The sequence below is a fragment of the Vigna unguiculata genome, chromosome 5, assembly GCF_004118075.2.
Source record: "Vigna unguiculata cultivar IT97K-499-35 chromosome 5, ASM411807v1, whole genome shotgun sequence".
NCBI lineage: Eukaryota > Viridiplantae > Streptophyta > Magnoliopsida > Fabales > Fabaceae > Vigna > Vigna unguiculata.
Window position 1 is genome coordinate 42,581,559 of NC_040283.1, and position 21,169 is coordinate 42,602,727.

Genomic DNA, 21,169 nt, shown 5'->3' on the forward strand with positions numbered 1-21,169 from the left:
CATATTTTTTTTTGTTAATTTTGTTTTGAATTTTTTTTCGTATAAAATACTTATAAATTTTGTTATGATAAAAATTTGCAAGAAATTGTTGTCAATATTTTCACAAAATATTTTATATAAAACATTTTTTACAACAAAATTTGTAGAAAATACTTACGAATTTTATAATTTTGTAGAAAATACTTATCCACTAAGAAATTATCTGTCAATTAAGATTCTTAGAAAAAATAGCAGAAAAAAAAAATTTCTTACAACTTTTTTTAACAAATTTGAAAGAAAAATCTTATTAATATGAGAATTTTTAGTATTATTAGGAGTTGATGAGTTTTTGTTGCAATATAATACTCAACTTTTCTGTTTTAAATAAATGTTAAGCTTAAACTCATACTTGGATAACCTGATCCTCTAAAATTTCATATTTAAAAATATTTGTAAAACATTAATATTTAAGATAACTTTTCTTATATACAACATGTAAGTGAATGGTTCTTTAAAAAAGCATAAATATTTACATCAAACATGGGAGAAATAAAGAGAGTTTTCAATATTTTAAAATCTTTAGAATGAAATTTGATGTTAATGAAAATATTAGGTTAAACAATAAAACCTTAAATAAATGAATAGGTTATAAAACAATGTATACAATCATAGATGCAAAGGAATGAAGTTTCCTTTTTTTGAGCTATGCGAACTTCTTGACAATGAACTTTAACTAAACACCATAGATAAATTTAATTTACATGTAAAAACTTTTTAATGATCAAGTCAGTAATATACTTCAAATATCAGTAATTACATAATAAGAAAGATTGATTGAGCTTCTATCTATATTTGATATTAAAATAAAAGTGATATTGTAACAGATTAAAATGATGATTGAGTTTTCTAGTTAATGGGTTCAAAATTATAAGATTTAATACAAATCTAATCTAACATAGAAGTCTAAAAATTAGTTAAAGAAAAAATTAAGTATTTAATACGTTTGCATGTAAGTCATTTTCAATGTCAAAATACTCAATATCATAATGAACTTTCTTATATCAATGTATTATAATAATAGGAACTAAAATTAATAATACTATAATAGAAGATAAAATGAAATATTATTACATTGTATGCATTAATAATAAATAATAGAGATTTTTTTTAATATGCAAATTTAGTGGATGATGGAGAAGTCACAATATGCATTTATGATTTGATGATGTAAAAGTATTATACTTAAAGATATGACATTCTCAACGTTTTTTTTTTCATATAGTAATGAAGTGGGTAAACGAATAGATGATTCGAAGAATGTACAATATATGAAAAGTTTTACTACGTTTCATGATTGACATCAAATGTTTTTATGGAAATTTAAATAAGTTTAAAATGAAATGTTTATAAAGATTTAACTTTTGATTTAAATGATATAAATTTATTTCTAAAATAAGTAATACTCATCATTCTATAATTTCTAATTGAGAAATTTTGTTGTAAAATAAGCTATTTTTTTGTTTGCTAGTATACATATCTATCTAATGTAAGTAGTTTTATAGCATCCACATTATTATATCATTTTTAACCCAACACAATCTAAGTTATGCCTCCATTTAAATCATGACATGCATTTTTTGAAGTGTTTTTAACTTTTAATCAACATATGATTTATTTATTAAACATAGTACAATAATAACTAGAAGTTAACAAAATGTTTTAAGTATAAATCTTTTGAAAGTATAATGATTTTAAACTGGAGTGAAACAAGAGAAGGAACACCAATAAGAGCTACTTTTAGATGGATTGGCTACAAATGAACGACTTACCTTTGAATAGGCTAAAGAATTGAACAGGAGAATAAATGTAAACGAACAAACTTCTGAGAAAAAACACATGACACATTGTGTTGGTACTGCTGAATTTTACAAATTTAAATAATGCAGGCTATGTGGACCAAATGCAGGTCAACCCGTGATTGGTCTGTATAGACTGCTGATTATGTAGGATGGAATTAAGTGAACTAATGGACTAAAATTTTCAGCCCACCTCATACTTTTCCAAGTAAATCTATGAGCTGATTCACATTGCCTATCCCATATTGTCATCCGTATTAAAATCAGTTTCTTAACAAATTTTACAAAATAAGTTAATCAAGATAAAAATAAATGCGGTCTAAATTGAACTGACTCATTTTTGGACTAAGTTATTCATATTGCAATCTAAATGGACTTAGATTAGATGGACATGTAAGTTTACAAAATGATAATTCTGTAAAATATAATTATATTTAAAAGTAAAAATAATATCATTTTTAAAAAAATATATATACGTATTATTACATTTTTTATATTAAATTAGTATAGTTGAAGTTAAAATTAATTTTATTAATATGACTTAAACTTTAAAATACATATTTTAATTTTTTAAATAAAAAAAATGATGTGTTGATTCAGCACCGGATCAATTTAAGCTTAAAAATTAAAATCCACTAAACAAAACTAAGGTTATTCGACATTTTTTTTAAAACACTCCATCAGGATAAACCAGACCAACCCAACACATTTAACAATTCTAATTATAACTAAATAACATTACATTTAGAGCTAACTAATCAAATTTTATCTCTTAAGAATCATCAGGCTCATAAATAATATCTTATTTAAAAGATATCAAGTGACTATAAATAAGGAGAACAATAATTCATTTTATGAATAAAAAATAAAAGTAATATATTTTTAAAGTATTAAAATGACATTAAATTATATTCGTAAATATACATGATTAAAGATTGAATTAATTTCTTGAGAACCTTTGCGAATAGGAATCTATTGTTTTTTCTCGTTCCCCACAAAATTACTTTATCCCACAGTTAGGTGATATAATAAAAGTAACAAAGGAAGCACGTAGAGACACGCGAACTCGTGTCTCCAACTAGTGCTCCATCTTTTTATGCCTTTCACCTGTTTGTTTAATTGTCACAAACAAAAAATGAAAGAGAAAACAGTGACGAACCAATCATCTACAATGCCATTTTCATTGCCACCTGGTAGCTTGGTCTACACATGCCCCTCTTTTTTTTTATTAACCAGACGGCTTAATCAATTTCTTCAATCCATCATGAGAACCTCTCATACGTGACCACATACCCTAAGCTTCGATATTCAATGCTATTAGTTGTTTAAGATTCATAATTAGTGATAATTTCGAATGATCATAAGATATTAAAAAAAATCAAAGTACTCAACCGCTCAAGAAAGTTAATTAAGTGTCTCAAATAGCAAAAGATACTTTATGCATTAATATAATGGAAAAGTTTGGGACAATAACTGGGGTGTCAGCCAACCCGTCACACTAAACCAAATAAAAAATTGCAATAGGGACACTTACCTAAAATAACAAAAAAAAGCACTACCAGAGGAAAAGAATAAAACACTGACACATGATTATAATACAATTAAAACTAGCTAAATATATATATTTTTATTTATTTTGATTATAATCACGAATTTGATATTAAAATAAACGTCTTTCTTCTACAAAGACATCATAAATCTTGAATAATATATATATATATATATATATATATATTAATATTATATTATATTATATTTAAGATTAAATATATTTTTTGTTTATAAATTTTCACGCAAAATTGAAAATCATCTACAATTTAAATTGTGATACATTTTTTTATAAACATAAAAAATAAATAAATATAATCATTTTAATATAATAATATAAATTTTGTTCTCTCATATGTTTAATAATATTTAAGATTGACATTTGAACAAAATATGTGAAAGAGTATAAAGAATTTACGGTTAGTAAAAAACGTTTTTTAATATGTAAGAAAATTTCATTAAATAAAGTTATAAGAATAATGCCTATTTATTTTTAAAGTTCGAATACTAGATGTATCAAAATTTAAAATATAAACAAATTTCAATTTTATATTATTATAAAAAAATTCATATTTTTTGTTAATTTTATTTTGAATTATTTTTTGTAAAAAATACTTACAAATTTTGTTGTAAAAAAAATTTACAAAAAATTGTTACCACTTTTTTCTCAAAATATTTTATATAAAATACTTTTCGTAACAAATTTTGTAAGAAATACTTACAAATTTTATAATTTTGTAGAAAATAATTATCCACATGAAGGAATTATCTATCAATTAATATTTTTGAAAAAGATGACAGAAAAAATATTTTTTTTAAATTTTTTTAATAAATTTACAAAAAAAATCTTATGTAATACGAGAATTTCTAATAATGTATTAAATTTAAAAATTAAAAACATATTTAATCATATATAAAATAAAAAGAGAGTTGTCCGTTCACATATGAATTTGTATATATATTGTTTGTAATGTTATTCTATGCTTTTGAATTCTTCTGTCCGTCCCAGTTTAGGTTGATTCATAGAGGTGCATCATGCACGTACTTGATTACAGGCAGAACAATGCACACAATTTAACAATGTTTTTCTTTGAAAAGAAGGAAGAGCACAGTTACCCATCTATATATAGGTATAAAAAAAACAAAAGAAATTTACGAAGTACGAAGAATAGTTATTTCTATGAGGATTAAAATATACGCATACATAGATAATCTTAAAAAAAAAAACACGAGATACCAAAATAGTTGTGATTTCGAAACAGAGAATTATAATTGTTTTACCACCGAATGACCATGATATGTTGTCAAGTGCTACTGCTATAGGATAACGATATAGGCATCAAAACATTCTCACGTAGAATATTAGGGTAAGTCTCGGAATATATAATAGCCGAAATTCTTTCAAAATCTAATGTTGAAATTCTAGAAATATTTAAAGAGATAAAGCTTGAAAGAGAAGAAAAGAGAATTTCATCTATAAAAAAAGAAGAGAAATTCTGGGGACCTGGGTTGAAAACTGAAAGTGACGTACATTTTAAGGTACGAAAAACAAACTTTAAGACGTTCAAAACCCCTTTGCTTTTTGAGAATGGTATAAAGGGCTAATTAATCAATGTGTATTAGTAATTTGTAAATACTTTTAGCATTTGTGTTTACGTTTAATTAATAACAAAAATCATGACGTTCTCCATGGTAATTTACTTGATTTCTCTTTTCTAGTTAATTAAGGTGGCAAATGCATGCAGCTTGTCGAGTTTGGTTCCTCTCTCTGGATTCAGGTGAGCACCACGCTGTGTTCCAATACAAGTTTGGTAGAAAAATGTTGAAACATCATCTACTACATTTACCCACTAATTATGTGCTTAGATTAGTTTGCTTTATACCATAAATAGTTTTAAATAATATTTAAAATGAAAAGCTAAACATAGATTATGTATGAATTTTGTTTTTGTGCGAGAGCCATTTTTTCTTTGTGTCCTTGGAGTGGTCCTTGATTGCTACGCTTCAAGATGATGATGGTCTTCATCCATCAACCCAACCCAACTTAACTTTGAAGTTGACCCAAGAGACATATCTGTAATTAGACAACTTTCCTTCTTTCCTTTCCCGTTATAATTTCAGCATCCAAGGGATGTCGACTTAATTGTTTTTTCTTTCAAATCACTGTGCAAACACATCACTCTCAACCTTTTTTCATATTTTAATCTCTCTCTCTAATTTTCTTTTTAAATTATCGTGGTGATTACATTTTCACCGTCCAACTTTTGCTATCGATTACGACTTTAGTAAAAGGGAAAATTTACTATAAGAAAATTACATGCTGATGTTATAAGAACCGATAAGTAGTATAGCGATAAACCTTCATGATTGTAATCATTAAAATGCATAGATTCTAATATTGTAATCTAAGATGAATTCAGGTCTAAAGAGTCTCAATTGCCAGCATTATTGAGAGGTTTTAGATTAACCCAACATTTGTTTCTGGGGTTAGGGCTACTCGAGAGAAGTTTGTTTTTTTTTTTTCACATAATGATTTTCCCACCTCAGTCGTCAATCATGTCTAATGAGTATTCTAGCTCTCCACAAACAGTGTAACACTACAAAAACCAAACCAAAGCAAAGTAGTACTCTGTTGTTGTATTGTAATGTAATTTCACTCCAACGTTATTGATGCGAGCATGATGTCAACCCGCACTATAGTCCATGGATTATGGCCACTACTCTCTCCTCAAGTCCCAACCCCACTGCCACAGTTTCACTCTCTCTCTTTCTTTCTTTCTCTTTCTCTTTCTCTCTGACTCACCAAACAAAACAACACAGCACAAAACACACTTCTCTTCTCTCTCTAGACTCTATCTGTATCTGACTCCCGACACTGTTTCAGAACCCGACAAAAGCAAAGCAACCTCTGCCTCCTCCCTTCGCAGTTCTCACCTCTCACTCTCTCCTGCCCAGGGGCTCTTCCCGTAATAAAGCCCAAAACTTTTCCTCTTTCTGAAACCACACACACTTCCACCACTTCCATTTATTTTTCCTCGCAAATGGAAACCCACCAGAGAGAATGATATGATATCACAGTTCCACATGCTTAACCTCTTCATCTTCAACTCTTCCTCACCTTAACTCATCTATCTCTCTCTTCTTTTCCTCCGAGCGACACCACACACACACACTCTCAATCTCTCTGATGGAGAAGACGCTGGTTCTTCACAAGCTCGAAGCTCGTGGCATAATTTAGACATTTTTCTTCAAGTCTTTCTTTTCTCTACCTGGTTTACTTTCCTTTCTTTTTGCTTGTCTTTCTACAACATCCTCTGCTGGAGTATGGCATGCCGGAAACTGGTCGTTGGGAACTTGGATCCGCAGAGAAAGAGAAGTGGGGGGTTGAGGACGAAACAGGCGGGGAGAGGATCGTGCCGTGGTAGTTAGGACCCGGAATCTAAACTCGCCGGAAAATGCGTGTTTTCCGGCTTTGATAATTGCCCTTTTGTGTTTTTCTGTTCGTGCATGCTGTTGTTTCTCCATTAGGTCGGAGAAAAGAAAAAAAAGCAAGTAAATTGTCGCGTGCTTTGAGATGGGGTTTTTGTTGAAAGAAGCTTTGAGGACTCTCTGCGGTCGGAATCAATGGTCTTATGCTGTGTTCTGGAAGATCGGTTGCCACAATTCTAAGTAAAAAGCTAAATCTTTTAAGTTTTTGCTTGTTTCATCTTCCTTGTGTTGTGTGTTATTTCGTGTTTATTTTTTGTTTCATGGAATGTATAACCTGGATGCAGTGAACATTTTTGTGTGGAAATTCTGGTTGTTGGAATTTCCAAATCAATTTTGGTTGATTACTTGCTGTTATATGTTTGCTTTTGGTGCTTGTACTTTATCAGGACCTCGTATAGGAGGAACTCATACGGAATTCATGTCCATATTAGATTCTGTTTCTGGAGATTTGTTTCCAAGATATGATGGACATTTTGGGGTCTTATTTATGGGCCACTGCTTCCTTTTATTTGATTCGTATTCGTGTCCTGCAATATACTCTTTTATACTTTGGAACTTTGTGCCTTGATTGCTTCTGTTTTGTCTTCAAGAATCTTAGTTTTAATATATATAATATTTATTTAAAAATAAGTTTATCTGCCATTGGTTTACCAGGCGCACTAACTAAACTAATGGATTATTGGTTTGTGATCCTTCGCACGAATCTGCTAATTCGGAGTTTGTCTTTGTCTTTTGATTCGGTTTGGCTTTATTTACTTTTCCACTGATAGAAATCTTTTCGTTTTATTTTTAATTTTCATCTGTAAGCGAGCGGTTTATCTGCTGATCAATTTTGTCATGCAAAAACTTGATTAAAATATGTTATCTCTATTTCCTTTGTTTTGGTCCTTTGATTGAGCCTTGTCTTTTGCTTATTGAGTAAATACATGAAAGTATCTTTGTTGCTTGTCCATCGATCTCGTAACCCAAAATGGAGTTTGAATTATTAAGCGTATGAAATTTTGCTGATTTCTGCTGATTAAGTATCTTTGTTTAAGCTAGTTGAGTTACTCAAGTATGGTTTGATTTGGCAGGTTATTAATCTGGGAAGAATGCTACTATGAACCTTTGCCATGCCCTCCACCCATGTTTGGAATGGGAGATTTGCCTTATCAGAATGGGGGAGGACACTGGTTTTCTTCAGGTTCTCAATCATCTCAACTCGGGATTCAAGAGGAGGACCGAGTCAATTCTTTGATTAACAAAATGACAGTAAACAATTCAGTTATCATTGCAGGAGAAGGGTAAGTGCTTTGCATCTTCGTGTATTTGTGCATCTAATTCAGGTTTCCACAAAATTTTCAAGTGATTTTGTTGTTTATCCCATGTTACTGAACTGCCATTTTTTGTGTTATTCAGTATGGTTGGACGGGCTGCATTTACAGGCAGCCATCAGTGGATTCTCTTGAACAGTTTCACAAAAGATGTATATCCACAGCAGGTATGAATTTGATTATTGGCTTCTAGAGGTTAAATACATTTTTCTTGTAGGGAAGTTTAGAGACTTGGAGTATATATTCTTGTGAACTTTGTTTTGATTTCTTGTATCTGTGCTCCCTTTTTAGTTATACCCTGAAGTGCATCACCAACTTTCAGCTGGAATACAGGTTTGTGATTTTACTTATGATCCATGTCTGGTTGTAAAACTTTGTATTTCTGTTTCATGATGCACTATCATATTGTTTTTGCAGACAGTAGTAGTTATTCCTGTACTTCCTCACGGTGTTTGTCAATTTGGTTCTTTCTTACCTGTAAGTCCTTTTCTTTCTATTGTTCTGTAATACTGGAGAGATGTAATAATGATTTTCTAGTTTGTATTCTAGTGATTGTACCATCATTTTCTGCTGTTCCAATGTTCCCCAACTAATGCTCCAATACTTGATGACACAGATGAATGAGAATATGGGATTTGTGAATGATGTGAAGAGCTTGATCTTGCAATTAGGATGTGTTCCTGGCGCCCTTCTATCTGAAGACTATTCAGCAAATCGATTTGCTGGACCTTCCATTGTGCCGGTGTCTATTGATCCACCTGTCATTACGTCGAATTGCACTCCCTCAGTAGCTAATGGCTCCAATCAGAAAAGTAATTCATTTCATACTTCAAGGCCTTTTGTTCAAACACCTTGCCATTTAAATGTAGAGACAAGTACCTGCCAGGGTTCTGCACTGGCACCAGAAACCTGTAAAATGAACCAGATACCCAGCAACCATTGCCAACCAAATGTTATTCCAATGAGTAAAACAAACTTTTCTGGGCAACAACAGAACAGAGCTATGGAGGCTGAAGTGATAATCTCAGATGTTGATTCATGCCTGCAGCAGCATTCTGTTTCACATACTGCTAGATCTGCATTTGATAACTTGACTGGTTCTGGGTCTTTTGGTCAATCTTGTTTGAGTGATGATCATCTAACATTAATGGAGCAACAAATCATATCAGCGATTGGGAATCGAGATAATGTTAATCCTTGTTTCAATGTGTCAAGCACCTTAAACATGCCACATCTAAACACAGATGGAGGCCACATACTTGGCCACAGTATGAATTCTAGCAGTGCCCCTTTACTTGGAGGAATCCCAATACATGGTGGAATGAGTACTCTTTTGAGGTCAAATCTGATTACTAGTCCTGGTTCAAAATCTCCCAAAGCATCCACAGCTGATTTATCCAGAGAAGTTGAGATTGGTCTTCAAAATTCTGATTCTTCAACTAAAGCAAGAGGTTGTTCTTTGGCTAATTCGAGTAATCAATGCAGCACCTTTCCCATGCACGTAGAAGGTTCTGATCACAAGTGTGTTTCAACTAATCAAAAGATAGATTATGATTTGCATCAGGCCCCTAACCTCCCCACTTTCCATGTTGAGCAACGTGTGCCCATTAGTGGTCAAATCCCTGGTCTTGCCCATGATTGCGTTAGTAAAGATGATAGTATTCAATCTATGATGGGAATGAATCCCAAACTCAAACTAGATTGTACTAAACCTCCATCAGATGATGACCTGTTTGATGTTTTAGGGGTAGATTTGAAAAACAAATTGCTGAATGGAAATTGGAATAAACTCTTTGCAGACGAATTGGATGCAAATACAGAAAATATGGACAAAAAGTCAGAACCTATGAACATACCAGACAGTGGCATATTTTCTGGGACGGGAACAGACCACCTCTTGGATGCAGTGGTCTCCAAAGCCAAATCTGTCGTAAAACAAGATTCTGACGACATGTCTTGCAGGACAACATTGACAAGGAACAGTACTTCCTCTGTTCCCTCTCCTTCCTGTAGACCGGTTATGTCTGGTAATTTCCAAGGGGGTTTATTTGATTTCCCTAAGAATGGTGGTAAAACAGGTGCCACAGAAGCTACCTTTCTTAGGTCCAGATGTAACAAGGAAGATGCCGGAAACTGTTCTCAAACTAGTTCTACTTATGGCTCACAACTTAGTTCATGGGTTGAGAACAGTGGGAGTGTTAAACGTGAGAATAGTGTTTCTACTGGATACTCAAAGCGGCCAGATGAAGCTTGCAAACCCAATCGTAAGAGGCTTAAACCAGGAGAGAATCCCAGACCTCGCCCCAAAGATCGCCAAATGATTCAAGATCGGGTGAAAGAACTAAGAGAAATTGTGCCAAACGGAGCAAAAGTATTTCCTTACTTATACTTCATTCCAATTTTTTAGTTGTTTGAATATCTTGTTCAGGAACTGAGTTTTCTTTTCCTTCTGTAATCTCTTTCTGTGACTAACAGTGTAGCATTGATGCACTTTTGGAACGGACCATCAAGCACATGCTTTTCTTGCAAAGTGTGACAAAGCATGCCGACAAGCTAAAACAAACCGGCGAGTCTAAGGTAAGGGACAGTCTAAGCTAAAACAATGTTATTTGAAGAATTATTAGTAATGAAAAAATGGGATCTTTTCTTAAATATGCAGATTATTAATAAGGAAGGTGGGTTGCTTTTGAAAGACAACTTTGAGGGAGGAGCTACATGGGCATATGAAGTTGGCTCACAATCCATGGTTTGTCCTATTGTTGTTGAGGATCTGAACCCTCCTCGCCAAATGCTAGTGGAGGTAGTGGATTTTTTTGAAGTTCTTTTGTAACATATATTCATCATCACCTCTATAATCTGTTTGCTGGGTTATTTTCTGCAGATGCTTTGTGAGGAAAGAGGTTTCTTTTTGGAAATAGCCGACTTAATCAGAGGATTAGGTTTAACAATATTGAAAGGGGTAATGGAAGCTCACAATGACAAAATCTGGGCACGCTTTGCTGTTGAGGTAATACTATGCTTTTGATGTTTTCTGAACTTTGAAAGCAAAGATCATGACCATGATGAGGATAATGAATCATCCAATACTGAATTTGCAGGCCAACAGGGATGTAACAAGGATGGAAATATTCATGTCACTGGTTCGTCTTTTGGAGCAAACGGTGAAGGGAAAAGAATCTTCATCCAATGCAATGGATAATAACATGGTGTATCACAGTTTTCCACAGGCTGCGCAGATAGCAGCAACTGGAGGGCCTAGTAGCTTGCAATGAACTCATCTTTTTCATGTTTTCTTAGTGTGGATGTGTTGAGAGCAAGCACAGAATGCGCTTGCCATGACTGACATCAAATCCAATCTAAGATTTCAGGTGGACTTAACTTTCCCTAACTGTTTTACATCTCATATCTGAACTCATTTTGAAAAAGAGTGTTTAGGTACTAGGTAGTGGAGAACATGTCTAGATACTATGTATTATTCCTATGTTGTAACAGAATGTTTTGTTTCTGTGCCTCCAAACATAATGCATACTACTGTGTTGGCATTGTCTACTGATACACAACACTGAACTCTTAGATGACTTGCATCCATTTTTTTTAAATTGTGTGGGGTTGATACCGAAGCAGTTGTTGTTGTGATTCAGATAAGATGTATAGATATGGAAAGAAGGGTCTCGTGTGCTCCTTGGCTTGCTACACGCTTTCTCCTTTACCCTTTTGAAGAAGGTTTTGTAACATGTTTAAAAGTTATAACTATTTATATTTTCTGAATCTTAAAGTTTTGTATCATGCTATATATTATAAGTTTACTTGTGGTTGGTACGTTTGTGCAAACATGGGAAGGGGCAATAGAGTTCATTTTTATTGTTATTAAATTTGGAATGAAGAATATCTGCTTGCTGAAATCTGTTTAAGCCATTTTCATTTGATGTTGGTTCAAATAAAGGAGGTTTCCATCTTTTAAATAAAAACTTGAATTTGGATTCAGATCTACGTTGTACCATATTTAGATATGGGAAATGATACTTTAATTCTTTCATTTGGACTCTTTTTTAACCTCCTCGCACGGTGATACTTTAAAATTAAAATTTAATTTCTATTTTTTTTTTTAATTTAGTGTGATATGACCTTTCGATTGAGTGTTGGAGTAGAAAAAGTTCGAGTAGAAGAAGGTATGGGCATGTGCGTGTGTTGCAACAGTTTGTGTGAGAAAGAAATTTTTAAGAACTTTAAGAAATTTGTAGAAACTTTTTTATTTTTGTCCATCTTCTTGCCATTTTTTTAATTAAAGAAGAGGACATTGTTTTATCGTTGTTTGTCGGTATTCTTGACTTTTAGGATTTTTCAATGAAAAAAGATTTGGTTTTTTAATTATATTGTGCGTTTGCATTTCTGATCGTGTTATTTTGTTTGTCCAATGATAAGGTACATTAGAAAATTGTTCTTTTTTTAAGGAGTTGAAAAAAAATTTTGTAAATTGAATAGTAAAATTTTAAATAAATATATTTATTTTAATTTTTTTTTTAAATTTTATATTTGAATTTATAAATTTTTTATTTTTAAAACAACTCTAACATTTATCTATAAATTATAGATATATAAATATTTAAAACAAAATTTAAATAAAATTTAATGCAAAATATATATTTAAATAAATTTAATTTAATTTTGTTAAAAATATTAATTATAATAAAATTACTATTGTAAAATTTATATAAAAATTGAATTTGATATAGGGATAAATTTAAAATTTTATCTTCGGTTAAATTACTTTTTTGGTTATTGTATTTGTATAGTAATGTCAAATTGGTCTTTCAATTTTTCGTTGTCTCAATTTGGTTCTTGTTTTTGTAAAAATGATTCAATTTGGTCATTGTCGTTAATTTTGATCAAACGATGGTAAAGTTAATGTCACGTGTCAATTTCTGATTTTTTTGAATTTTATTGATTTTTTTTTTATTTTTTACACGTGTCACTCTACATTTGTGTCACGTGTCAACATGATTCAATTTAGTCGCTATATTTGTTTTTAGTTTCAATTTAGTCTCAATTTTTATAAAAATGAAGTAATATTGTCCCTCATTAAATTGACATTCAATTCAATTTTTATATAAATCTTAGGATGATATTCTTACTAAAATTGACATTTTTATCAAATATTTATAGAAATATTTTTAAACAAATTTTTTTTTAGTTTTATTATTAAACAAAGTTAAACCTCAAATTTAATTTCAACAATTAACAATTTTGTCATCATATATACAAGTATCAAGTGTATCACATTATACAAACTTAATGAAGATTAAAAATCAAATAACTTGTCACACATAAGTTTAGGAACTAAATTTCAAGTTCAAAACAAAACCAAAGTTTAATGTTTTGTATAGAATTTAAAGTTAATTTAAAATATTTCTAGAAATATTTAATAAAAACGTTAATTTTAGGAAGAATATCACCATAAGATTTATAAAAAAGTAAATTGAGTGTCAATTTAAGGAGGAACAATATTGCTTCATTTTTACAAAAATTGGGACTGAATTGAAACTATGACCAAATTGAATCATTTTGACACGTGATCCAACTGTGGAGTGACACATGTAAAAAATAAAATAAAAAAATAAAAATTCAAATAAACCAGAAATTGACATGCGACGTTGAATTTAACACCATCTAGTCAAACTAACGATAAGGACTAAATTGAATCATTTTTAAGAAAATTAAGACCAAACTAAGACAGAAAAAATCTTGAGTACTAAAGTGACATTACTTAACAAATAGAAGGACCAAAAGAGTAATTTAATCTTTATCTTATATTTTCAATTTTAAAAGTCTCCCTTCAAATCTGAATGAAATTTTATTAATGAGTTTCTTCTACCACAATATTACATATTTGTCTCACCAATTTATTTTCATCACAATTTTCTTGACCTTGATCACTATTGGATCTTGCAAGATCACGACATACTTTCTTAGTTTGAGGCGAAAATCAAAATAAACTAAGGATGATAAAATGGGTCAGTCTAGTCCGTTTTAGTCCGGTCTGTCCTTAGTCTACTAAAAATAGATTTGACCGAATTGGCCACCACTAAAAAATGAGCCAGAAATTGCAACTCGTTCTATCTTGGCCCGTCACTTTTTTTTCTTTTTTATTTTTATAAATACTTTTACATTGTTATTTCTAAAATTTGTTTGTATATATACTTATAAAAGAATATTTAAAGCATATTTAATCATATAAATATTTTCAAAACTTTTAATTGATCAATTAATATTTTTAATAGAATAAATTAAAATAGTTATTACATTTATATATATATATATATATATTAAATTATTTTATTATAACTAATAGTTGAAACTTAATTTATAAATGTTAATGATTTAAATTATAGTAGTATTGCAAATTTACATTTTACAAAAATATAATATAAAAAATTTAATCTTTTTAATTATCTTAATTTTAAAAAATAAAAATCAAATCAAATAAAAACAAACTAGTAGAATAGGGGTAACTGACTTGTCTTTGGTCTGCCAGTTTAGCGGGTTACATGGATCAAGTCAAAATGGCCTGACGGGTTAAAATTTTTAACCTGACCCACCTTGTGTTTGGCAAACTGACGTGTCGAACACAATCTACTTTGTCACTCATACTATCGACTTTAATATTTGAAATGTGGAGAAATTCATTAACAATTGATTTTTTTTAACAATAATCTTTATATATATATATATATATATATATATATATATATATATATATATATATATATATATATAACAACCCGCACAGTAAAATCATGATTTCGTACCACCACCATTCCAGGCAAACGGAAATGCAACTCGGGATTGCCAGATTCAGAAGCGCCTTCCAACCGCAGAAGATAGCCTTCAAGGAAATAGGGGTCCATGTTTTTTTGTATATCTGGGATACCCAGATGTAGAGAATCAGCGAAAAGACAAGGTTGAAATTGGTCCAAACAGCGCCTAAAGCGATGCCTTTGATTCCAAGTTTGAACACAGAGACGAGGAGGTAGTTGATGGGGACGTGAAGGAGAATAGAGAGAGAGGCGGTGTATGTGAGAGGGAGGGTTATGGATTGACTTCGCAAGTAGATTCGAAGAGGGTGTAGCAATGATTGTGCAACAAGATCAGGGAGAGAGTAGAGTATGAAGGATTGAGCTTGGGTGGCGATGTCTTCTTGTTGGCCACAGAGGAGCAATATCTTCTTCATGTTGAGCCACAAGAATGATATGAAAATTGAAGTTAAAAGAAGAAGAACAATGGTTCTCTGCATGGCGAAGCCCAGAAGTTTGAAACGTTTGGCCCCAAAAGCCTGGCCGCAGATGGGTTCCATCCCCATGGCGAGGCCAGAGAGAATAGAGTAACCTGTGATGTTGGCGAATCCAATGGCGAGAGAACCACCGGCTAAGGCGAGCTCACCGGCACGACCGAGGAACAACATAGAGATGACGGAGCGAGAGTAGAGTAATAGACCTGTGAGCACCATGGGTAATGCTGTGTTTGCTATGCTTTTGGCCTCGTTTAAGGCCAGTGAAAAATGGGTGCTTTCTTGGGGCTTTTGGTTTTTTTCGAATGTTGTTGGGGTTTTGGGGATCAAAAGGGATAACATGTCTGGGTCCTGAATTTTGGTCGTGTGCATGTGTGGATGGCCCTCATTGCACTCACCCAAAGTGGAGGTAGATGATGATGATAACTCAGACATATGGTATGGTTCAGTTGGCGTTTGTGTGTAAATCAGAAAATCTTGGTTGGGGATTTAGTGTGTGTGGAGAGGTATTTAAAGGGAGTGGGTCACTTGAAGATTTTTGGATGTATATGGAAAATGGAATATAATATAATAATATTCATTTAAATCAATTGAGTGCACATTTCTCTCTCAGTACAATTTTGATTTGTGATTCTTCACTTTACCAACAATTCATTCCTTCCACGGATTTCAACTTTCATGGACCGTGTTTCTAGTTTTAGCTAATATTTTTCTCCCCTTAAATTTTCTTACTAGAGTTGTTTCTCTGTGGAGTGAATAACGACCAATCATTAACAATAGTTACGGTGCTCTTGACTTTGGATTGGCAAGCACATTAATTTTTATAAAACATTATCCAATAATCATGTAATCCGTATGGGTGGTGTACATTTGGACATTGCATGGAGCATTATTAGGTAAGAAAGTTATAAAAAGAATCCCAATTAATTGATTATAATAGAAGTAACAGCGATCGACATCAAAAGCAACGAGTGAATGAGGTGGTTGACTTGAATTAAGGGTTACAAGAACGAACCCTAGGTAGGACCACAACAAAACAACTGAAAAACAAAGTTGAGGTCTACTTACAGGGAGGTATGAGCTAAGGTAGCTCCAAAAAGGACGATTCACTAACTCAAGGAAGCAAAAACTGGTGTCCTAACAGAATTGCTGTTCAAGAGTTGGAGGATGGAGAGGGAACTATTTTTAGAGAGACAAATGGAAACATTAGGACTGGAAGGGAAGTTTTTGGAGATCCCAAAATAGACTGACTCTGGGCTCTCTTGAAAAATCAGGCCCAAACCCTTTATTACGACAAAATAAAATGAGAAGGGTCTCACAGTATATTTTAATACAATCAATTTGTTAGTTTTTACCTTTTATTTCAGTTTTATTAAAATTTTAAGCTCTATATTTTGAAGTTGAGAATAGTAAAAAATAATTCAAAAAATATAAAAGAATATAATATTAAGAATTATTATTTTTTTATTACAAATATATATTTTGAACCTTTGAAATAAACTATTAAATACAATATTTTAATTTATTACGTTACAAATATAACTATTTAAAATTTTATATGAAATTTTATACATATATCATTCATGTTAATTTTTCATTAAATAATATTATATATGATATGAAGATTTTAAATTTGAGAAACTAAGTGTTATTTAAGAATCCGTTAGAGAGAAAAACATACTTTATATGTCAATCAAAACAATATGTATTAATAACAAATATTAATTTTTAAATAATATTATTTAAAAAAATAAAAAAAAAATTAATTTAATTTTATTCAATGATCAGTTGACGAGAAATCATGAAAGGATAAAATAAAAAATAAAAAAATAGAATAAAAAAGAATCAATACTTTAAATACAATTTATTATTTAGTAATTTACTAAATGACTAAATAATTAGAAAAATATAAAAGAATAAAATTAATAATGAAAAAATAGTATAGAAAAAAAATCAATGGTTTAAATATAAGTTATTTTTTAATAATAAACATATTAAAAATACATCAGAAAAAAAGTTTTTAATGATGATTAAAATATGTCTAAGGACATACGTTAAAAGAAATAATTATTTATTTATTTTTAAATTTGAGAAAGTGTTATTTAAAAATTAAAATAACAATGATTCTTTGTTTGATACCAAATGATAGAGTCAAAATAGGCTTTATTTTTTACGGTAAATCATTTTAAAGGAAAATAAGATGAATAAAATATTGAAATAACTCTTTAAAAATATTATTTGTTATATAATCAAGTAATTAAAAATTACAAAACGATAAAATTGGAAAAGAAAAAAAATAAAAAATATATATTTATTTTTAGGACAAATCAATTTAAAAAATAAAACAATGAAAAAGAAAACAAATGAATAAAACCATAAAATAATTAAAATAATTTCTATAAGCATGCGATAAAAAATAAAATAAAAAAATTAGAAATATATTTTCATTTTTAAAACAAATAAATTTAAAAATAAAACAAAATTTTTAAATGAAAAATAAATAAAATAGTAAAAGAAATTTCCTACTGCTGCCTTTCAAGGACGTGCTTGTGTTTGCTGATTTCTAGTCAAGAACGTTCTGTGTTTGTTGATTGTGGCTTAGATTGTGTATAGCTCTGGTCAAAGTAATTAACTTATGTATTTTATTTGGTGATGATGTCAGATATCCTAACCCAATTACCGCCATCACAAGCTTTGTTACCGCCATCGCCATCACGTACATATATATACATGTGTTGTTGCCACTGACGTACATATAGACTTAAGGGATATATGTATTTTACTAAAATGTCCTCTTACTTATTTTATATAAACAACAATAAAATAATAATAATAATAAAATAAATATTTAAAATAATAAAAATAGTGATCCGTTTTTATTTTTTTTTATACATATAATATAGTAATATAATAAAATAATAATAATAATAAAACATATAAATAATAATAATTATTATAATAATAATATTTTTTTGTAATTTTAAATAATAATTATATTTTTATTTAACATAATTTTAAATATTTATATTTAAATTTATATCACATTTAATTCTAAGGACAAATTGGTAATTGTTTATTTTTATTCTTTTTCTTGTATTTAACGACTCACTCTCGACTCTCTCTCTCACGACAACCCCCGATCCAAACACAGCCTTAAGAAAAAAGTGTGCCAAGTGTGCCAAGTGTGCCATGCAATGCGTATTGGTTGTTGCAGGAAAGATGGTGGAGACCGGAGGAAGCACTCGTACATGGCGAACATTCAAGGAAAAACCAATAACCATGTTAGTTAACTTCACAAAGATGGTGGTAAAACTTGGAAAAGATGACCCCAGAAGGTTGATTCACTCCATTAAGTTCGTTCCACTGTTTTTCATGACCACTCAGTGTGGGCCGTTCTCACTGTCGTTCTTGTCCAGGACTTTTATGTGGGTGAGTAAAGAGCCATATTTTAATTAAGATTTTCCTTTCATATATGTAAACTTTGGTTAACAAATGTTATATTGTAACATTTTTTAGGTGCAACACTCGGAAAAGTTTTGAACAGGGTGTTGGCAACGGCGTTTGCTGGTGGTCTTGCGGTTGCAGTCAGTAAAATAGCAAGTTTTTCTGTAGATGTGGGAAAGCTCGTAACCTGGGTCTTTGAATCTTTCGTAGGTAATTATACTGTTAATTAATTAATTAATTAATCTACTAATACGAAGAATGAGACGAAACTAAAGTGTTTAATTTCACAGGAGGATTGCTGTCATTTCTCAAATTTTCCCCGCGACTGAATGAGAGATATGATAATGGGGTTCATTGCATTTATATTGACCTTCTGTTCAGAATCTCTTTATAAGAGTAGCGAGAATAAACTGTTAATTGTTGCAGGAGTGAGGTTATTAATGATCATATTTGGGAGTTTTATTGCTCTTATGGTAAATATTTGTATACACCCCGTTTGGATCGGCCAGGAACTTCAAAATCAAATTTCTTCCAATGTCGTAAAGCTCGCAGACCTTTGAGAAGGTAATTAATCTGCTTTAATTTTCGCTATCATTTATGCTCTCGTGCCATTCCTATGATTGGTGCCATATTGAACCTGCAGATATTGATCCCTTTTGTTCTGAGCCTCCTCTGTTTTTTACTTTTTTCTTTTCTCTCTGTTTTTTCTTTTAATTAGTAATTTAGTATTTCGATTTTGGTCATCGTGAACGATGCCTAGTAGAATTATGAGTTGTTGACTTATATGTGGACACTCCTCATACTTCATTTCATAATTTTTCACTAATTATGAGAGTGCTTGTTACTGAAATTTAGAAACTAACGAAAAAGTGACAATACAATTGGCAGGATTTAGTGGTAAATACTTCAACAATTTAGAGGATACAGCAGAAGCTGAGGATGATGACCCATTTCTAAGTATACTCTCTTCAAAGACTAGTGAAGAAACAATGGTGAACACCAATAACGATTCATGATTTCACACATTTTTATCCAGAAAATTAAGGTCACCCCAACAATACATATACTCATCACGCTAATCTGCTATATTTAATTTGTTTTGGTATGCATAGGCTTTTTGGGCAAGATGGGAACCTTGTCATGGCAGCTTCAGGTTCCGCCATCCATGGAAGCAATACTTGAAGATTGGAGACAAGATTCGGTCGTGTGCTTGCAGAATTCAAGCTCTCAGTGTCTCTCATCTAGTACGTACAATATTTCACATCTCTTTCATATTAGTTAGTTGAGACTATAATCGTTTAAGTTTAAGATCATTTGTTTAAACTAATTTTAAGTTTAATTCAACACTACAATATACCTCATTTCGTATTTCATTTATATATTATGAAATTATCTTTTTTTCTCGACGGTGACGCGAGACTTTTAACATTTGATAACACTGTTTTTTGCGTTTTGGCATGCAGACCCCATATGAAATTCGAAGCAGGATTGAAGAGCAATGCAAAAACATGATGGTTGAATCTGGGAAGGCCCTTAGGGAATCATCATTTATGCTTAATCTGATGGTTAAGTCAGCAATGCCAAATCTCCATGTGACGAATGCCGAAAGTGCTACTGAATCTCTTAAATCTCTTCTGAGAGCAAACCCGTGGGAAGGTGGTGATTTAGTGGAGATACTACCGGCCATTACAGTGGCATCACATCTAATTCATATAGTTTTGTGTGTTAAGGAAATTTGTGAAGCTGTTGAGGAACTTGCAAACCTTGCAAATTTTGAGCCTTCCGAGATATTCCATCGAGGAACAGTGCAATCTACTTCTGATAATGATGGTACGGTTGCTGTGATTACTGAAAGCCCATATGATGCATGAATAAGACAAACATTCGTGGGATTCGTCCAATAGGATACAAAAATATAGATTATGATACTTTATTTCATATTTAATGTTGTAAAACGTTTATTTTATATGTATAAATGTTGTATTTTAAGATGGTTTGAATTTTTGCTGTAGGTTTACATACTTAATTTTATGATTTTTTTAAACTTTTATAATATTTTATTTGTTGCTATTAATTTAATGTATATTCTATTTAAAATAATCTTTATTTATTGTGATTATTATTTAACGATTCAGTCTAAAATAATTTAAAATGGTTAGATGTTAACACACAAACGTGATTGGTTGGTATAAGGACACAGTGGTTAATAACTTTCTATTTTTCAAACATTTTTTTCTCCTGCCGTCACAACAATT

The 21,169-nt window shown here is 30.9% G+C and overlaps 3 protein-coding genes across 5 annotated transcripts; 2 read left to right on the forward strand and 1 right to left on the reverse strand.

The window, feature by feature from the left end:
- The first annotated feature begins 6,154 nt into the window (after nucleotides 1–6,154).
- LOC114183614 (transcription factor LHW-like) lies at nucleotides 6,155–12,004 on the forward strand. Of its 3 annotated transcripts, XR_003604400.1 has the most exons (11): nucleotides 6,155–7,052; nucleotides 7,946–8,155; nucleotides 8,271–8,352; nucleotides 8,477–8,518; nucleotides 8,603–8,662; nucleotides 8,802–10,556; nucleotides 10,661–10,762; nucleotides 10,845–10,985; nucleotides 11,067–11,192; nucleotides 11,284–11,553; nucleotides 11,827–12,004. XR_003604400.1 is itself a non-coding variant. In XM_028070694.1 (10 exons), exons 1-10 carry the CDS (start codon nucleotides 6,958–6,960, stop codon nucleotides 11,455–11,457), a joined length of 2,787 nt encoding a protein of 928 aa, XP_027926495.1. In that variant the 5' UTR covers nucleotides 6,155–6,957; the 3' UTR covers nucleotides 11,458–12,004. The 3 variants fall into 3 exon arrangements, 2 of the variants coding, with proteins under 2 accessions (XP_027926495.1, XP_027926496.1); XM_028070694.1 differs by having other exon boundaries at nucleotides 11,284–12,004; XM_028070695.1 differs by lacking the exon at nucleotides 6,155–7,052 and adding an exon at nucleotides 7,705–7,863 and having other exon boundaries at nucleotides 11,284–12,004.
- A 2,672-nt stretch (nucleotides 12,005–14,676) lies between these two features.
- On the reverse strand, nucleotides 14,677–16,015 carry LOC114184738 (protein DETOXIFICATION 49-like). Its single transcript, XM_028072048.1, has 2 exons — nucleotides 14,962–16,015; nucleotides 14,677–14,710 (listed from the first exon to the last, which is right to left on the reverse strand). Exons 1-2 carry the CDS (start codon nucleotides 15,903–15,905, stop codon nucleotides 14,677–14,679), a joined length of 978 nt encoding a protein of 325 aa, XP_027927849.1. The 5' UTR covers nucleotides 15,906–16,015.
- Nucleotides 16,016–18,659: 2,644 nt separating this feature from the next.
- LOC114184739 (aluminum-activated malate transporter 8-like) lies at nucleotides 18,660–20,785 on the forward strand. Its single transcript, XM_028072050.1, has 7 exons — nucleotides 18,660–18,714; nucleotides 18,825–18,899; nucleotides 18,987–19,124; nucleotides 19,296–19,462; nucleotides 19,835–19,906; nucleotides 20,027–20,158; nucleotides 20,378–20,785. The coding sequence occupies exons 1-7, from the start codon at nucleotides 18,660–18,662 to the stop codon at nucleotides 20,783–20,785; spliced, it is 1,047 nt and encodes a 348-aa protein (XP_027927851.1).
- Nucleotides 20,786–21,169: the final 384 nt, after the last annotated feature.

Coding starts and splice junctions, on each gene's coding strand:
- LOC114183614 (XM_028070694.1), top strand. CDS start 6,958: ATGGGGTTTTTGTTGAAAGAAGCTTTGAGGACTCTCTGCGGTCGGAAT. Junction 10,986..11,066: donor CTCGCCAAATGCTAGTGGAG/GTAGTGGATTTT, acceptor TATTTTCTGCAG/ATGCTTTGTGAGGAAAGAGG. Junction 11,193..11,283: donor GGGCACGCTTTGCTGTTGAG/GTAATACTATGC, acceptor CTGAATTTGCAG/GCCAACAGGGATGTAACAAG.
- LOC114184738 (XM_028072048.1), bottom strand. CDS start 15,905: ATGTCTGAGTTATCATCATCATCTACCTCCACTTTGGGTGAGTGCAAT. Junction 14,711..14,961: donor ATGATTTTACTGTGCGGGTT/GTTATATATATA, acceptor CTAAACTGGCAG/ACCAAAGACAAGTCAGTTAC.
- LOC114184739 (XM_028072050.1), top strand. CDS start 18,660: ATGCAATGCGTATTGGTTGTTGCAGGAAAGATGGTGGAGACCGGAGGA. Junction 18,715..18,824: donor GGAGACCGGAGGAAGCACTC/GTACATGGCGAA, acceptor CACTCCATTAAG/TTCGTTCCACTGTTTTTCAT. Junction 20,159..20,377: donor CTCTCAGTGTCTCTCATCTA/GTACGTACAATA, acceptor TTTGGCATGCAG/ACCCCATATGAAATTCGAAG.